General features: G+C 35.0%; 1 protein-coding gene across 2 annotated transcripts in view; it reads left to right on the forward strand.

Moving 5' to 3' along the window:
- The window catches only part of LOC149543281 (nodulin homeobox-like), a 182,936-nt gene that overhangs the window by 104,699 nt on the left and 60,339 nt on the right, over positions 1–17,898 (forward strand). Inside the window, exons 13-17 of one of the 2 annotated variants that reach the window (XR_016355613.1) lie at positions 2,768–2,822; positions 3,032–3,103; positions 3,226–3,444; positions 3,596–3,969; positions 4,133–4,167. Coding sequence is in view for 1 of the 2 variants with exons in the window: in XM_089798127.1 (XP_089654253.1) it covers positions 2,768–2,822; positions 3,032–3,103; positions 3,226–3,969; positions 4,133–4,167 (906 nt within the window). In the remaining variant the exon portion in view is untranslated. Of the gene's footprint in view, positions 1–2,767; positions 2,823–3,031; positions 3,104–3,225; positions 3,970–4,132; positions 4,168–17,898 lie in introns of both variants that reach the window. The other variant, XM_089798127.1, reaches the window with a different exon arrangement.

Here is a 17,898-nt window from a genome sequence, read left to right on the forward strand (position 1 = left end):
TGTGAAGAATATAAAGAACACTTGCTTTGTAAGTTTAGCCTATTAGCCTTGTTAGGCCTCAGTGATCAGTCTAGGTTGACTAATGAATTTAAGAGATCCAAAGCTGGTTTTGCAGTATGTTTTGAAGTTCCTAAATGGGTGTTAGAAATTTCCCTTTGTCTCTGTGGTCAAAGTGAGAAGCTGTGGTAAAAGATCTCATTGATGAGGCCTAATAGACCTTGTAGGGCTAGTAGGGTAATCGACCAAAACAAGTTTTTGGGTTGTTTGGGTGGCTTATTGGTGTTGAAATAAGTCCATTGATGTGGTCTCACACCATTTTGGCAACCTCCATAACCACTCATGAAGAGTTGTAACATAACTCATATATTGAGGGTTTTGGTGTGATAAGGGTCTTAAAGACAAATCTTGTCACTTGTGCAATTTGAATTTGGGGACTGTTTTGTTGAATGTCATTGAGTCTTGAAAGGTTGCAAATATCTCAAATGTCTATGTTTGATTCTTATAAGGAGTTTGGTGTCTTAGTAATACAAGGAGGCTAGTTGAGTTCCTCAATAAAGTGTGTCCATGGAGGATGAATGCCTCCAAGGGTTTTAGATAGTTGAAACTTTTAAATAAGTCAAACTTGTGGGTTGTTTTTGGGTCTATTTGGCACTTCTGCATTAGGGTTTTGAGAGTTGAGACCATCATAGAGCATATTTTCCTGATAAATTTGATAGGTTCACTGTAAATTCCTATTTGAATTGCAGGATACTCTGTGTTTGAGGATAAACTTATTTTTGACAGGAATGACATCTTTTTCATTTTATCAGCAACACCAATGGTTGAAGAAGTAATGCTCAAATGTATTTCACATCATACGCTAGGCAATAGTCAACTACTTTAAATCTTGTATAAATACTAGCCTCCAACCTTGGTCATTGCAGTTCGTAAGCAACATTTGAATAAATGGTGCTTTTAATGTAAAACTAATAATGTAATGTTTCAGATGATCATCTTTAGTGAGTTTAGTCTTATTAATTAATTTCTATTTTCATATTCGGTTAATGATTGTTTTGTTTTGAAACATCGTCTTGTACTTTTCTATTTAAGGAGACTTCATTTCAATTGTTTAATATGGAAAGTTTTATAACATGGTATTAGAGCAAGTCGATGTGGTTCTTTAAGATCTGGCAAATTTTTTAATAAAAATTTCGTAGCCTCTTTATCGTGGAATTTTTCCAAAAAGTTTTCCATCGCTTTTAATGTAAAATCTACTTTGCAAATTCGGTAGTGGATTCAAAGATTTTTTTGCTGAAAATCCCAGACCTGGTCAAGGTTTTAAATTTTTTTTTTCTAATTTGAGCAAAAGTCTTCGAATTTCATGGGTTGCATGCACTTGCATGTGCTTTTTGTGAGTTGCATGTTGCTTGCATGTGCTGTTTTCCACACAAGGTGTTTTCTTGTTTTTTTTTGCATGAAGTTGGGCCATTTTTAGGGTATTTTTAATTTTATCACGCGAAGTCTGGTGTTTTGGCGCTTGAAGGTTTCTATGATAGGTTTTGTTTGCCGCAGCTGTGACCTGCATTCTGCAATGCGAGGGTTTTGTATGATTTTGTGGTCTTTTTGGTTTTCTGTTTTTTCTTGACAAAAAATGTGATGTATATAAGTAAAAAATTGGTGTTTTGTTTCTGGGTTTTCTAATTCCTGCCCTTAAAAAAATAGTGGGCATTTATTAATAATTTTTTACCTTTAGAAAATTTTGTTGTGTTTTAATAATTTTGTCCTCCTAAATTATATTGTGGATTTTTAAAATTTTTTTGTAAAAAAATTATTGGAGGGTTCAATAATTTTTGTGCATGAAAAAATCATGGGTTTTGTGTGTTGTTTTTCCCCTCAAAAACCATTTTGTTAAAGGGTTTTTTCATTTTTACTCAAAAACAAAGATTTGTATTTTGATCATTTTGGATGTTGTGTTATGTTTTGAATCTTGATCAAATTTTTTTCTCAAAAATCGTGTTTGGTTTATATGATTTTATCCTCAAATCATTTTTGGGTTTTTCTTAAATTTTTTATGGAACAAATCATGGCTATTGTTGCTGGTTTCAGGGCATTTTGATTTTTCTGAAAAAATCCATTTGAGGGCTTTGTCGATTTTTTCCACAAAAAATGTGGTTTCTTGCAATTGTTTTGGATCACACCTAGAGTTGCTAGGGCAATGTTGTACACGAGGGTTTGCTGATTATCTCCTCAAAATCTTGGTCTTAGCTTTATATTGGTGTCTCTGGCTATAGGGAGTGATACCTTTGTTTCCCAACATCAAGTTGGATGGTTTTTTCTTATCTTCGTCATTTCTAGAAGTTCTGCAGATTCAGGGAGGATCTCAGCAGCAGATTCATGTTGCAAAGTGTTTTGATGAGAAGAGGGGCAGCCTTCTATGCATCTGTGACCAAAAAACCTGTAGATTGTCTTCTGTAGGGCAGTTAGTACGATGGCCATTAAAGCAGGGCGCTGAAATAACAATTTAATTTTTTTAATGATCATTTTCAGTCAGTTTAGTTTTATTAGTTAGTTTCTATTTTTATATTTATTTATCTATTGTTTCGTTTAGAAATACCACCTGCTTTTCTAGTTAAGGAGACTTCATCTCCATTGTTTAATATTGAACATTTAAGCTTTATAAGCTTTATATCTTTATCCAAATGGAATAAGTCATATTTTGAAGTTATAGGTTTTGTATTATTAGGCTCAACTATTAGTGATAATTGCTACTGTTAAATTGTGTGTGCAGTGAGTTCCTTGAACAATTGCATACTACAGTATGTCCGGAACAATCAATTCCTCAGGTCAGAACTCATTCAGTCGAATTTTCTTAACAGATATAGAGAAATGCTCCGACTTATTTGGTTAAATTTCTCTGTCTTGTGATATTTCCAGTTTTATGTCAGACAATGCTGAAGAGTTACATAATCATTTTAATCAGCCATGATTTATAGTTTGAATATAAAAACTAAATCTGTATTTATGTGTTTATTTGTTTGTTTGGATACATCAGAAGTCTTATTACTGTAGCAAGAATATTATTTATTCTAAATTTAGTAAGGAGCAAATTCAAGCTGGAATTTCAGTAAGTAAAGCTGTTTGGCTTCATCTATCAATAAGGTTTCATTTACCTCCAGTGTTTTTGAAAGTTTTTAAGATCTCCATGTTGTGTTATTTTTGTAACCTGATAAACTTGGACCTCATTAGGAAGCTTGCACAGCAGGCAGGAGAAAACAGGATTCAATTGCAATCCAAGAAAATATTGGTTTATCTCTTGGTAGATTTACTGAAGAAAAAACGTATACAGATGACGTTGAAAAGATCTCTGATGTGGTGGATTCTCTTGAAGGGAATGAGTCAAAGGGTTTCAGTGATAAACTTGTGTCTAGCATGTGGAGTATTGAACATACAGAAATTGATAGGAAGGTGGGTATTTCAAATAATGATGGGATTGATTTGGTAAAACAGACTATTCATGGTGATAGCATATATAAAAATGATTTTATGGATACAGAATATGAGATAGATGATGATGAAATATCAAAGAATATAAATAGTGAAAATCAGAATCATGCAGATTGGGACAAGGAAGAAATGGGAGCAGGAGCTGTTGTGGAAGATATTGAGGATATTGATACAAAGAGAACTAATGTCAAACGACCTAGAAAAAAAACTTGGTGTATCACAAATGATAAATATATTGTTAATGATGACAATGACAGAACTGCTGAACTGGACAGACAAACAAGCAAAACAATTCGATATCCTGTCAATGGCAAGGCATTAGGTATTAATTCAAGCAGAGTTGAAAATAAGCGCATCAGGAAAAAGCCATGGCGTATCATGAATGATAGACAAGTAGCAATAATTGAGGAAGCTCTCCGTGCTGATCCAGATCTGCAGAAAAATCGGGATGCATTGCAGTTTTGGACAGAAGAACTTAAAAAAATAGTAAATTTACTCCCTTACAATTTGTCAATTTATTGTACTTCATGAAAAGTTGAGATCTTTGTAGGATGTATATCCTGCATCTTCCATTATTATATATTTTCTTCTTGAGTTTATCTTTGAATATAACTGTACCCTGATTATAGTTTGAATTAATATTTTCCAGGGTCCAGAATTCAAGATTCGTCAGCTTAGGAAATGGTAAGTTAACATTCTTATTATCGAACTAATTACATCTCAAATTGCTCTCAAGGTTATAGGGATATTTGCATATTTTTATTTTAGCATTGCTACTGTAAGTGTCAATATTAATACACCTAACGTTATTGATACAATTACATCTTGTGAATGGCCTCTAATTTGTAATTGAATTAGCCAGTGATATAATAAGGTCATACACAGTTGCCACCATATGTTGTCATTTCTGATGAGACTCTGATGTTTTTTTGAGACTATTTCATATCACTGTATGGCTGGATTTGTAGTGATATATCACTATAGGAGATCGTCCAGGAAAGATCCTTTAGTGTGGGAAATATTTGACCTGTTGATATTCAGGCATGCACAAGTATGCAGTGCAATTGGCAAGTATCTTCTGTCTAATTTCAACATGTGCACATCAAAAGTATTAAAATTCATGTTGTATGTTCGTCATTATCAAACCACTAGACAATGGAACGTACAAGTCCATATACACAGCTTTAAATATATTTAAATCAATTACAGACAGGTCAAATATGTATTCTAATACAATATTTGAGGAATGATGAACCTGCTGCACTTGGGCTGCAAAGAAAATTTATTAATGGGGTCATGTGATGATTTGTAATCTTGAGTTTTATGCTGGTGGTAAATTTGTAGGATGTTAATGATGGCCTTATAATATGCTCCAATTTTATGTAGCTTAGAATGAAAATAGTGCTGGATAAGTCATGTTAATTGGCTAGAAATGAAACAATTTTTGTTGCAAATCTTATAGTAGACACAAGAACAAGACAACTGACACAGATTTTGAACTCAAAACCCTCGTGTGGAGAAGAATTAGTTGGAGTGCATTGAAAATTCTGCTACTTCAACCAACTAGAATTCACTTGTTCTCCTTTACACTCTCGTTCACAAATGGATTTGAGCCTATCACAATAAAAATGTTTTGTCATCTTTACATTCAGTTGGCACTGAAGGACTTCCAAATCTTAAATAACTTGAAGAGACTGTTTCTTATCATTATTATGTCCTGTTGTTTGTAATGAGTGAACTCATCTCAGCTTTCAAGAATAACTGCCATGCTAAATATGTATCTGCCACAAGTACGTATGCAAAGTCTCTCTAGATGATACAACTAGCAACTTGTTGCACCCTAATAGTTTTATCATTAAACATCACATACTCTATTAGCTGTTCTTTGATTCAATTCTTGGTTTAATGGGCTTAAATACTTTTTGGATCCTCATGGAATAAACTTCCTCTTTTGCAATACTTTCTGGTCCCAGTGAATACTTAATGGTTAGGAAGATGCAAGCTATCATCTTATTTACTTGGTGTATCTCCTTTGATGCTGATTAGCTGAGGCTCCTACGGTTGTCTATTCATACTTAACTTGTTTTGAGGTTACTATTTCAGGTTGTACCCACTTTTCCATTGCTTTGTTTTTCTTGCTTTTGTTAATCTGTTCTGTTTTATTCAACTCCATGGTCCATTTTTGACCTATTATTTTCCTATTATAATAGATGTACTAGTATAGGGCCTTATTTTACTGTAGTACTTTGCTATTGTGGCAAGTACTGGCATAGGGACCCTTTTTCTGTTAGTACTTTTCTATCTAACATATGTGTGTTCTAGTCCTATTAACCTATTTGCGGTCATTCATGGATATTAATATTCTTTCTATCTCTCTTCTATTTTATCTGATCATTCTCTATGACAACATGTCCAACTCCAACTCTTGAGCATCAAAGACAATTTTCAATAAGGGGTAGTTGTTATTTCTCTTCTTCTTCCAACATCATGTTGAATTATCAGGATCGCTGCAAATGTACTAACATTGCCATAGTTATAGGTGTGTTCCAAATGCAGATTAATCATCATTAATTAATAATAATAATATGTATAACATATATATCTAATATAATATATATATTATATAATATAATATTTATATATATGCTATATACAATAATATATATTATTTAACATGGATAAATATATATAGGAAATGATGATTTACGAATAACAATAATGTATCTCTGATGATCGAATCAATCCGATTGAAGCTACAACCTTAACACTCCCTCTTAGCTAGGGAGGATTTGTAGAACACATTATGCTCTTTAAGTATATGAAGAGATATCACCTTAGTATGATATTCCTGGAATGACACATTTGAGGATATCAACATAAATCCATAAATGTAGATGTTTTCTTTCAATATAATCTGAAGTATGATTCAACAAGAAATATCAATCATATGATATTCATCATACGTATATTCTTTTGGTATGTGTATTGGCATCAAATCCTTGACGCCTACCAAAAGAATATGTTATAGCCTAGAAGGATATGAGTTATCTGATTTTCGACACTTAGGGACAACAACTTAACAAGAAATCACAATGTCATGGTCTCTATCAACACATTATGATATACCCGAAATGACATATTTAAGGATATGAACATAAATCCATCAACTTAGATGTTTTCTTTTAATATAATCCGAAGTATGATTCAAGAAGAAATATCAATCATATGATATTCATCATACACATATTCTTTTGGTATGTGCACTGGCATCAAATCCTTGATGCCTACCAAAAGAATATGTTATATCCTAGAAGGATATGAGTAATCTGATTTCTGACACTCAGGGACAACTACTTAACAAGAAATCACAATGTCATGGTCTCTATCAAGACAAGTATCATGATCTTTGGTACTTCGGGACAAAAACTTAATGAAGTCTGATCATGATACGTTCGTTATCATGACTTCCAGCACTCTGGGACAACAACTTAATGAAGTCTATCATGATAACCATTTATAAGATCGCCACTTTACAATGATTACCTTTTGTTTATATATGTCAATGAAAGATAGTCACCTTTCATTACATATCATATGCGAAATAGTAACCACCATGAACCAAATCAGAGGGTGGTACAAGGGCTTTCACCTCAATTCTCTCTCACAGAGAAGAATATATTACAAAGAGTTTCACTTAGAATGTCTCCCTCATAGAGAAGATATCCTTCACAAAGGATTGCACCTCGAAAATTCTCCCTCTGAATAATGATCTTGGGAAGTCAGGTCCTATAGTTACTCCCTTTGAGACTCTCTTCACCCAAGGATGCCTGTCAAACTTCCTCTGAATCTGATATTAATCTTTCAACCTCTAGGTGACAAGTTATTACTTCCTTGTGATGTACACATGAGTAGGCCCATCACAATCATGTAGTCATACACATGTATGTTAGACTTCATCTAAGTATCAACCTTTTGAGCTTCTTGTATAAGGCTGTCTCTGATGAAGTATTGAACTCCCTCTTGATAGAAAAGATATTCATAATCTCAATCATCAATGATATTTGCTTCTTGAGCCTCACTTTAACCAGCCAGATCATCAGATGACTAATAAATTCTAGAGCATAACTTCTTTCAAATTACTACCATAAGATTGAGACTGCGCAATATTTGGTAGCATGTGTTAAAAAAAATCAAGGCAAATAACTCTTATAGCATGTATAGAATTACAAATAGGAGAGAGACTACAATGAGTAGATAAATGTAAAAGATAAATTTTTTTATCTGCATATGATGGTTCATAGACATTTGAGAATGGAACATCTCCTTTCTAAACATGGTTCAAGTTTGAACTTTGATGGTGTCCCTTCTTTGACATCTCACCTCTAAAGATGGTTCAAATGGGGATGGAACATTGATTATCATTCCTCTCCACAATATAAGATTCCCATTGATTCTGTTTTATGGAGTTTTCAGTGATGATCAAGTCCAATGAGAGAATTTCTGCATGAATGATATCAACCTCTACTGTTTTATGGAGTTTTCAGTGATGATCAAGTCCAATGAGAGAATTTCTGCATGAATGATATCAACCTCTATGTCATATTAGTATAGCTCTCTTCATGGCAAGAGAATTATCACGCATACATGCACACTAGAAATCCTAATGTCCGAGTGTGATTTTCTTCCATGTGTTTCCATGGTTCCATGATATTGTTTGATGTGCCCACCTTTTGGTCAGTTCCTCTTTTTTTTCTCACACACCACTTTGTCTTTAATACTATACTCCTCTCTTATTCTTGTCCTTTTCAGTGGCACGTAGGACTGTCTTCTGTTTTTGAATTTACTATCTCTTTTCTATTATTTTTATATTCATCGACTTCTCCTTCGATTGAAATATTATCAATAGAACAACATACAACATCAATGGGTTTTCTCATGATATATCACCGTGTCAGGAATTGTAGAGACAAATATAGCTATTATTGGATAATGGTTTATTTCAGAATGTCCGGGTCCGTATAAATGTTGTTGACAACCCGTCATGCAAACAAATCTGAGATGACTGGAATTTGATTGCCTCTAACCAAGGATATTTTATAGGCCCTCTAGTTCATGGTGTGATGATTCTTTGCTGGCTTGAGACTACAGAATCACTTTCCATGTGGTAATTAATTACCTTGGTTATGTTTATGTGCTTATACTTTATTACTACCCGAGGATCCTTCTGCTTATGTCACAATATAAGCACATGGCAGGGACGTACCCACATACCCTGTGATACCTATGTGCCTTCCTTGTCTCAAGAGCCATTTTGATTTAATGTCAAGTTATGCCTTATAGTAATTTCCCGGGAACGTGATGAATTGAGTGTGGGTCTTGCCTTACTTCTGTTCAGTTTACTTGTTTGTCAATACATTCACAGTAATATGGCACCTACTGGGAAAGTGATAACCACCAATCTCCCAGTCCTCCATGTTCCTTGAAGTTGAGAATCATTCAATGTAGATAGCCACATCCTCAGTGAAAAATGAATGCCACTGTCACAAATGTTAACGAGCAGTCTTGCTTATAATTGTCATTTTATTCCATATGTAAACACCTGCCCCATGAAATCCGCTCCATGCTAATGGATCCTCACCAAAAAATCTGGAGACTCAAAACCACATTTTCAGTTGGTATTATCTATGATGCATGTTAGCATTAACAAATGATGCAGTATTGAACCTAGATATAACACTTCTCATCGAATGTTCACATAACACAGATTCTCGACAGTTTTTGGTTACAACCCTATAGCCTAAGCTTTTCACATTGGATGCTAATGTTGGAGAATATTGTGTCACTAGCTAACAACTTCCTTGTAGTTATCATTCATAGATGTCTTAATGTTGGAATGTTGAGGAGATGCCAAAAAAAGATTCCCTGTGATAGGTCTCAGCCATTTCCTCTCTCGATATCAGTTTGATAATGTATTTGTTGCCACCCATTATGCATCTTGGGTTCTCAGATCTAACTTATCATCCTTGCTTGGAATGCTTGACTGCCACATACTCCAAACTCACAATAAGGAGATGTAACACAAGTGCTGTTACTTTAGGTATTCTGCCCATAAATATATCTAGTGCAAAAAACATATATATATTCCAGGCTTCACCGTCAAGCCAAATTCACAAAGATTCATACATGTTGAATGACTGAACTAAATAAAAAAATAAAAGCAACTAAGGGTCTGACTCATTTTCTGATTGTTTGATTCTGTATGCTAACTCCATATATTTTATTATAGGCATAAAATCTTGCTACCATGACTTTGATTGCTTTATTACATTCGCAGTTTGGCTCTAATACCATGTTGAATTTTAAATGTACTAACATTGCCACAGTTATAGGTGTGTTCCAAATGCAGATTTGAATCCCATATAAATGTGAGAGGAGACATGTCTAATGAAGCGACATGTTTCTAAGGTTTAATCATCATTAATTAATAATAATTATATGTATAACAATATATATATATATATAAAATAATATAATATATATTATATCTAATATATATATATATATATATATATATATTATACAATAAGATATATTATTTAACATGGATAAGTTCATATAGGAAATGCTGATTTACCAATAACAATAATGTATCTCAGATCGAATCAATCCGATTGAAGCTACAACCTTAACACATCAATCGTGTATATTGTTGGGAAAGAAACGGTGTGGAAATGCTTTTTGAATGCCAAATGACAGGGAAATAAGCAACAAAAAATATCAGAGATGCACAAGTATATAAGATAGTAAAAATATCAGAAACAAGACACAAAGAAAACAAGATTTAACGTGGGAAACCCTTCCGGGAAAAAACCCACCACCCAAAACCCCAAGCAAACTTTTTTACTATAGTAAACGAAATTTACATACAACACTCTGGATTTCTCACAAGTGCGGATTGCCTTTACAATCAACTTGATTTTCAACATTATCAATTCTTCATGAATCTTGTAGCCATTTATGCACACTGCAATTCGTTGCAAAATTCGGTAAAGAAACTGTGACATTACTAGTCACAATGGAAACAGTTTTTGATCACGCAAAGGCCTTTGGTCACACGGATGCCTTTGGTGACGTGAGCATCTTTAGCGACACAGGTGGCTATGGTGACACAGATGACTCCAACGTGGATGCCTCCGATTACTCTGTATGCTCGAAGATGGAAAAACACCATCATTGCCGTACGGTCCACTCATCATATGCCTCGAGACATTCCCTTCTCCTCGGGAATCTTTCTTCACCTCTGGACATTCCTTTCGCTTCGAGAATCTTTCTATTGCCTCAAGAATCTTTCTTCGAGTGTATGGTGTGAGCATTGCCTCTGTTGTATGGTGGTCTTTCTCTACGGTGACACACATCTATTGACGATGGATTCTCACTTCGTCATTTCTTAACAATCTCCCACTTGACGAGTGCGGAGTTACTCAACGAGGCTAACAAGAGTCAAAGGTTTTAATCCCCATGGAGCTCGTGCACCAATTGAACTCTACTGTGTTCACCGGCTTCGTCAATGCATCTGCAACATTCTCCTGAGTGTCAACCTTTTCTAGATTACCTTTCCATCTTTGATCATGTCACGTACAAAGTGATATTGTACGTCAATGTGTTTTGTCCTGGCATGGAAAATAGGATTCTTTGCCAAACATATTGCACTCTGACTGTCATAAAGAATTTTAACTCTTCCAGCATTATAACCAACATCAGAACACAAGCGCTTAAGCCAAATTGCTTCTTGACATGCATGAGTAGATGCCATGTACCCTGCCTTAGTTGTTGACAATGCAACTACACTTTGTCGCTTGCTCATCCAATCAATAGAACCACCATTTATCATGAACACATATCCATTGGTGGATCTTCTTTTGTCAATGTCCCCAGCCTAATCAACATCAACATAACCTTGAATGCTAAGCAGTCTATTACATCCAATTGCAATGTACCCTTCAAATATCTTAACTCTTTTTAGAACATCCCAATGTGAATTGCTTGGATTTTCCATAAACCAACTTAGTATTCCCACTGCTTGTGCAATGTCTAGTCTCATTCTGACCATTGCGTACATGTGGCTTCCAACAACACTTGCATAAGGTACCCGCTTCATGTCTTCAATCTCATTAGGAGATTTTGGACTATCATTGAATGATAGCTTCATTCCATGTAACAATGGAATTACTTGTTGCTTGCAATTAGTCATTTTAAATTGCTCTAGAACATTGGTATTATATTTTCTCTGACTGAGCCAAAGTTTTTTGCGGATCCTATCCCTTCTAATTTCCATCCCCAGAATAAAATTTTCCAATCCTAAATCTTTCATTTCAAACTTCAGGGACAACTAGGATTTTTATTATGAAACCATTTCCTATAAACAACATATCATCTACATATAGAGCAATAATAAGTATTTGATCACCTTTAGCTTTATAATACACACAGTGATCTGATTTGGATCTCGTAAAACCCAAAGACAAAACATATGTATCATACTTTTGGTACCATATTTTGGGTGATTGCTACAAATCGTACAGAGTCTTTTTCAGCTTACATACTAGATGCTCTTTACCTTTTTCCGCAAAGTACTCCGGTTGGGATCTATATATCTCTTCTTCAAGATCACCATGAAGAAACCCTGTCGTCACATCCATCTGCTCAATTTTGAAGTCATGTGTTGCTGCAAGTGACAACAAAAATTTGATAGATGTTAGCTTAGCTACAGGAGAAAATATTTCTCCATAATCACTTCTTTCTGAGAATACCCCTTCGCAACCAATCTTGCCTTGTACTTGTCAATCTTGCTGTCTCGATTGTACTTCTTCTTAAACACCCATTTATATCCCACGTGCTTTCTACCTCGAGGCAAGGGTACAAGATCCTAGGTTCCATTCTTCTTCAAGGGCTTCATTTCATCCTTCATGGTGTTCAACCAAGAATGTGAATCTTCTTAGGCTCATCAACATCCTTAAGCAAAGCATAGGCACAATTAAAATTCAACATGGAATAGTTAAACCTCTACGGTGAGTAACCGTACCTATCAGGTTATCGCCTTTCCCGAGTAGATCTCCCCACTTCCTGTGATGAAACTTTTGGAGGTTCAACATGAGGTTTAGGATCATGTTCTCCTTCACTTGTATGATCACTTGAGCTCTCCTCATCCTCATTCTTGGGTAATTCTAGATCCTCATTCTCAGTTTCATTTGGAGTTTGAAATACCTCCAGTTTGGAAGCTAAAGGGATTTGGATTGCTTTCTTTCTCTTTTTTGTCTTCTCTGATTGCTCTAGTGAGTCAGGTTTCATCTCATGAAAAATAACACTTTTGCTGTACAACACTTTTTTAGTGAGAGGGTTCCACAATTTGTATCCCTTCACACTAATGCCGTACCCATTAAAAATACATTTCATTGCTTTGTTATCCAACTTGGACCTACTCACTTCAGGTACATGACCATTCACCTCATAGCCGAAGACACACAAATGTCTTAACGAGGGCTTCTTACCAGACCATGTTCCATAGGCATTTTGTCAACTAATGTTGCCGTAGGACAATGATTCAACAAGTAACACGCTGTAGCCACTGCTTCAGCCCAAAACTTCTACTCTAGTCTGTCACTTCGCAACATGTTCCTTGCTCTCTCCATCAACAACCGGTTCATCCTTTTTGCTACTGCGTTCTGTTGCAGAGTATAAGGTGTCGTCTTATGCCTCTTAATGCCATGATCTACACAAAATTTGTCAAAATGTGCATTACAAAACTCACCATTGTTATCCGTCCTTAAACATTTAAGCTTTCTCCCAGTCTGGTTTTCAAGAAGGTTTTTAAATTCCTTAAAATGATTGAACACTTCTGATTTATTCTTCAAAAAGTAAATGAATGTTTTTCTTGAATAATCATCAATAAACGATACATAATATCTTGAATTAGACAAAGAAGGAACATCCATAGGATTGAATAAATTTGAGTGAATAAAGTCCAACAAACCAGAAGATTTTTGAGAACTGGAATAAAACTGGACACGGTTTTGCTTTGCATAAATGCAATGTTCGTAGAAATCAAATTCAAGGTTACAATCAACCAACCCATAAACCAGGTTTTTATTCTTCAAGGTTTTCAAACCTTTCTCGCCAATATGGCCAAGCGGCAAGCCTATAATGCCAAAGCATTGTTTTCTTAGCAGGAGGTTTAACTTCCATCATATTTACACCAGGTGTTGCCATATTAATTTTATCAGACTTGATAGAGACGCTATTACAACATACAAGTTTGACATCTAACTTATACAGTGTTCCAATGTGTTCACCCTTAGCTAAGACAATAGAACCCCTAGTCATCTTGCAACCACCATAGACAAATGTTACCTAAACTTCGACATTATTCAACTTGCTAACATAAAGTAAATTTCGAGCCAAACCAGGTATATGATGTACTCCCATCAATTCACTTTACTTTGTTGTCGAGGAATTGGATTTTGATTCTTCCTCTTCCTTTTCCAACAATCTCTAGTGTGGAATCGCTTGCTAGGAATATCTTCCGCCATCGTATGGTTCATAGTTTGAGAACTACTCTTTATGAGACGTCATGTGGAATAATGCTACCGAATCCACTAGCCATACGTCATTGGACGCGGGCACTGCCAAGGCCGCTATGAAGGTTTTAGTGTCACTCTCAGAAGATTTAGTGTCAGAAGTGTAATTCATCTTCTTTTTCTCCTCCTTACAATCCTTCCGAATATGACCACCTTGCTCATAGTTCCAACATTTCACCTTGGACCTTTTTCCAAGAATGGCGGATCATCACTCTTGAGACTTTGACTTTGTGTCCTTACTTCTGTCTTTAAATCTACCTCGTACAGTGAGAGCTTCTTTGGCTGCTTCAGAGGACTTCCTTCACATTTCCTCTAACAAAAGTGCAGCAACTACTTCGCCCATTTTAAACTAGGTAGTCGTGCTTTCGATGGCCATTACCAAGTGATCCCACAAATTAGGCAAATGAGCACAACAATAACATGCGACGCTCTTCTTCACTAATGGACACACCAATAGATGTCAATTGCGCAATCACCATATTGAATGAGTTCAGATGATCTGCCACAGTCGTCCCTCCATCCATCCTCAAAGAGTACAATTTCTTTCTTAAGAAAAGTTTGTCTACGAAGGATTTTCCCTGATAAATGTTTCCCAACTTCTTACACAAGGAATGTGTGGTTTTCTCCTCATGGACATTTAATAAAACTAAGTCGACAAGACTCATTCTTATTAGTCCTCTGGTCTTCTAATTTGCTAGAGCCCAATCTTCTTGTTTCGCACTTGAAGGTCTATTGCTAGACACAGCGATCCATAGATCTCGATTGACTAGCATATCTTCAACTTTAAGTTTCCACAACTCAAAGTTTGTGCCATTGAACTTTTCAATGTCCACCCTTCTAAAGTACCACCCATCTCAAATTTTCAAACAAATTTTGCAAACTCCCACTGAAAACAAATTGGCACAAAAAACCAAACCCTACTCGACAAGATTAACACAACTGGCCATGCTTTAATACCACTTGTTAGGAAAGCAACTGCGAGGAAACACTTTCCGAATGCCAAATGACAGGGAAATAAGCAAGAAGAAATTTCAGAGATGCACAAGAATATAAGATAGAATATCAAAAACAAGACAGAGAAAACAAGATTTAACGTGTGAAACCCTTTTGGGAAAAAACGCACCAACCAAAACCCCAAGCAAACTTTTGTATAATAGTAAACAAAATTTATATACGACACTCCAGATTTCTCACAAGCTCAGATTGCCTTTACAATCAACCTGATTTTCAACATTATCAATTCTTCACAAATCTTGCAGTCATTTATGCACATTGTAATTCGTTGCAAAATTCGGTAAAGAAACCATTACATTACTTGTCACAATGGAAATAGTTTTCGATCACGCAAAGGCCTTTGGTCACATGGATGCCGTTGGTGATGCGGAGACCTTCGGCAATGTGGACGGCTCTAGTCACGCGGACAAGTCCAGCGTGGACGCCTCCGATTCCGTATGCCTCGGAGACAAAAAAAAAAAAAAGCATCATCATTGCCGTATGGTCCACTCACCATATGCCTTAGGACATTCGCTTCACTTCAGGAATCTTTCTTCACCTTAGGACTTCCCTTCGCCTCAAGAATCTTTCTATCGCCTCAAGAATCTTTCTTCCTCTGTACGGTGTGAGCATTGCCTTCGTTGTATGGTGGTCTTGCCATATGGTGAGACACATCCCCCAATGGTGGACTCTCACTTCGTCATTTCGTAACATATAAAATATAGATTCAAATTGTCCTAATTGACAATTAGTATATTGAGTACATCCTCATGTGTGAAGGTAATTCTAACTTAGCAATGTTCTTTCAAATGTGCTCCAAAATATTTGAATGGTCAATGTCTTAGGGGGAAAGGTTCCCTAGCTTACCATTGGAGTCTCTCTTTAGTCAAGTACACCCAAACCTTGCCCATTACCTTTTTGATCAAATGCGTTCTTAGCTATATGAAATGCTTTATTATTTTTGATATATTCTTGTTTGGATTGAGTGAAATGTTTTTGGATGCTTATTAATCACTCATCATCCCATGGAAGGATTTTGCGTTCCAGTAAAGCTTAATGGTTTGGGAGATAGAGAAAGATTTCTCCCATTGCTTCCTTGAGTTACCATCTTGCTTTTTTGGGCGTCTTTCCTTTCTCGGCTCTGACATTTTTTGTCCTCTCCGTTTGACCCTTTTCTACCACATCAAACTCTTCTTGAGCATCAGTCTTCAAAAGAGTGTAGTGTTTTGTTTTACTTTGTCCAACATAGATAGTACTTATTAATGCAAATTCCCGAAAACAACTAAAGAGTACATACTAATGAATGGGTTGCTCATCTCTTAGAAGTTGAGCTTTCTAGGTTGTTGTTAGAATCTTTGTTTGCTCAACTTCAAATAAACCTTGTATCCCACCTTGAGTATTTATTTTTGATGGTTTTGGTCATGCCTTGGTTTATACTTGTCTTGGGACTTCTCCAGCTGTTCATGTATTCAAGATGGATAGCTATTTCGATTGTCACCTTTGAGGCTAGTTCTTTTCTCTTTGTCATCACTGACTTCAGTTGGCTTAGTGTGCTTAGAACAAAATGTGATTTATTATTCGATGCATGAATTGCTTTATTATAGCTATATTTATGAGAAATATTAAATTCCCATCCTTAGACGTTTGTTGATTTATCCTCTTAGTTGAAATATATTTGCATTTGCATTTTCTCTTTCACCTTCAGTTCGACGATTCAATGCTTTGATTGTTTTGAGCCCAGTATCCATCATGGTTCACAAGTTGGCCTAAAACTTCCTTACTACTTGAATCCCATTTTGATACAAAAACCTTAGTGAGCCAAAAATGACATGAGCATTAGTTCCAAATAACTCTGCTACTCATGCCCTTTAATTATCTTGTGATATAAATTAAAACACAAATCTGGTTAAGTCTATAAACAAAATTATATAAGCAATCATGTCAATGCATTAACAATCTACCTATACAAACCTCCAAAAATTTTGTACACATGTTCTTACTTCATCCAGAAGCTACTGGCAGAAGTACTTACAACCCTTCTTTCCTGAATTTTTGGCTTTTTTGTGCACCATAACTTTTATATTCTAAATAATTTTGAGGCCTTTTTTGACAGTTTGGGCCAGTTGTTAGTTCTAGTCTATGTCACAGGATTTGCCGAATTTTATTCACGAAGTTCGAATTTCAGTGAATTTTTACCCTTTATGAACTTCATCCCAATTTGATGATATATAATATAATATTGTTATTTAAAATAAGATTATTTTATTTTAAAATAATATTAAGTTATTTAGATTAATTATTTAGCAATGTCAAACTATTTTGACAATTTTGTGGATATATTACTAATATTTAAAAATCGGTAAATATATATAAGTTCAATTTAATGCTGAATTTTTTTCTTCTGAATTTTTACCCTTGTCGAATTTCATCCAAATTTTATGATCGACGAACTCGAATTCGAATTCGAATCTTGTGACTTAGGTTCTAGTTTAGATCATAGTTTAGGTTTATAGACTTTGTTTGTGGATTTGACAAAAACAAATGAGCGTTAGGTTCATGCATACAAAAATATATAAAAATCATATATATATATATATAAATTTTTTTTTTTCAGCCTTTTTTGTAGTCTAAAAGCATGAATTAAGTATACAGTACCACATAGCATCATATATTAAATAAAGACATTGTTTAATTAAATGCCATTTTAAACACAAATGATGAATATTATAAAATTTTCATAATTCAAGTTTCAAGTTCAATATGAAAATAGCTGTCTAAGGATAAATCA

This window comes from Cupressus sempervirens, chromosome 8, assembly GCF_028749045.1.
Source record: "Cupressus sempervirens isolate cs-2001-9-10 chromosome 8, ASM2874904v1, whole genome shotgun sequence".
NCBI classification, from domain to species: domain Eukaryota; kingdom Viridiplantae; phylum Streptophyta; class Pinopsida; order Cupressales; family Cupressaceae; genus Cupressus; species Cupressus sempervirens.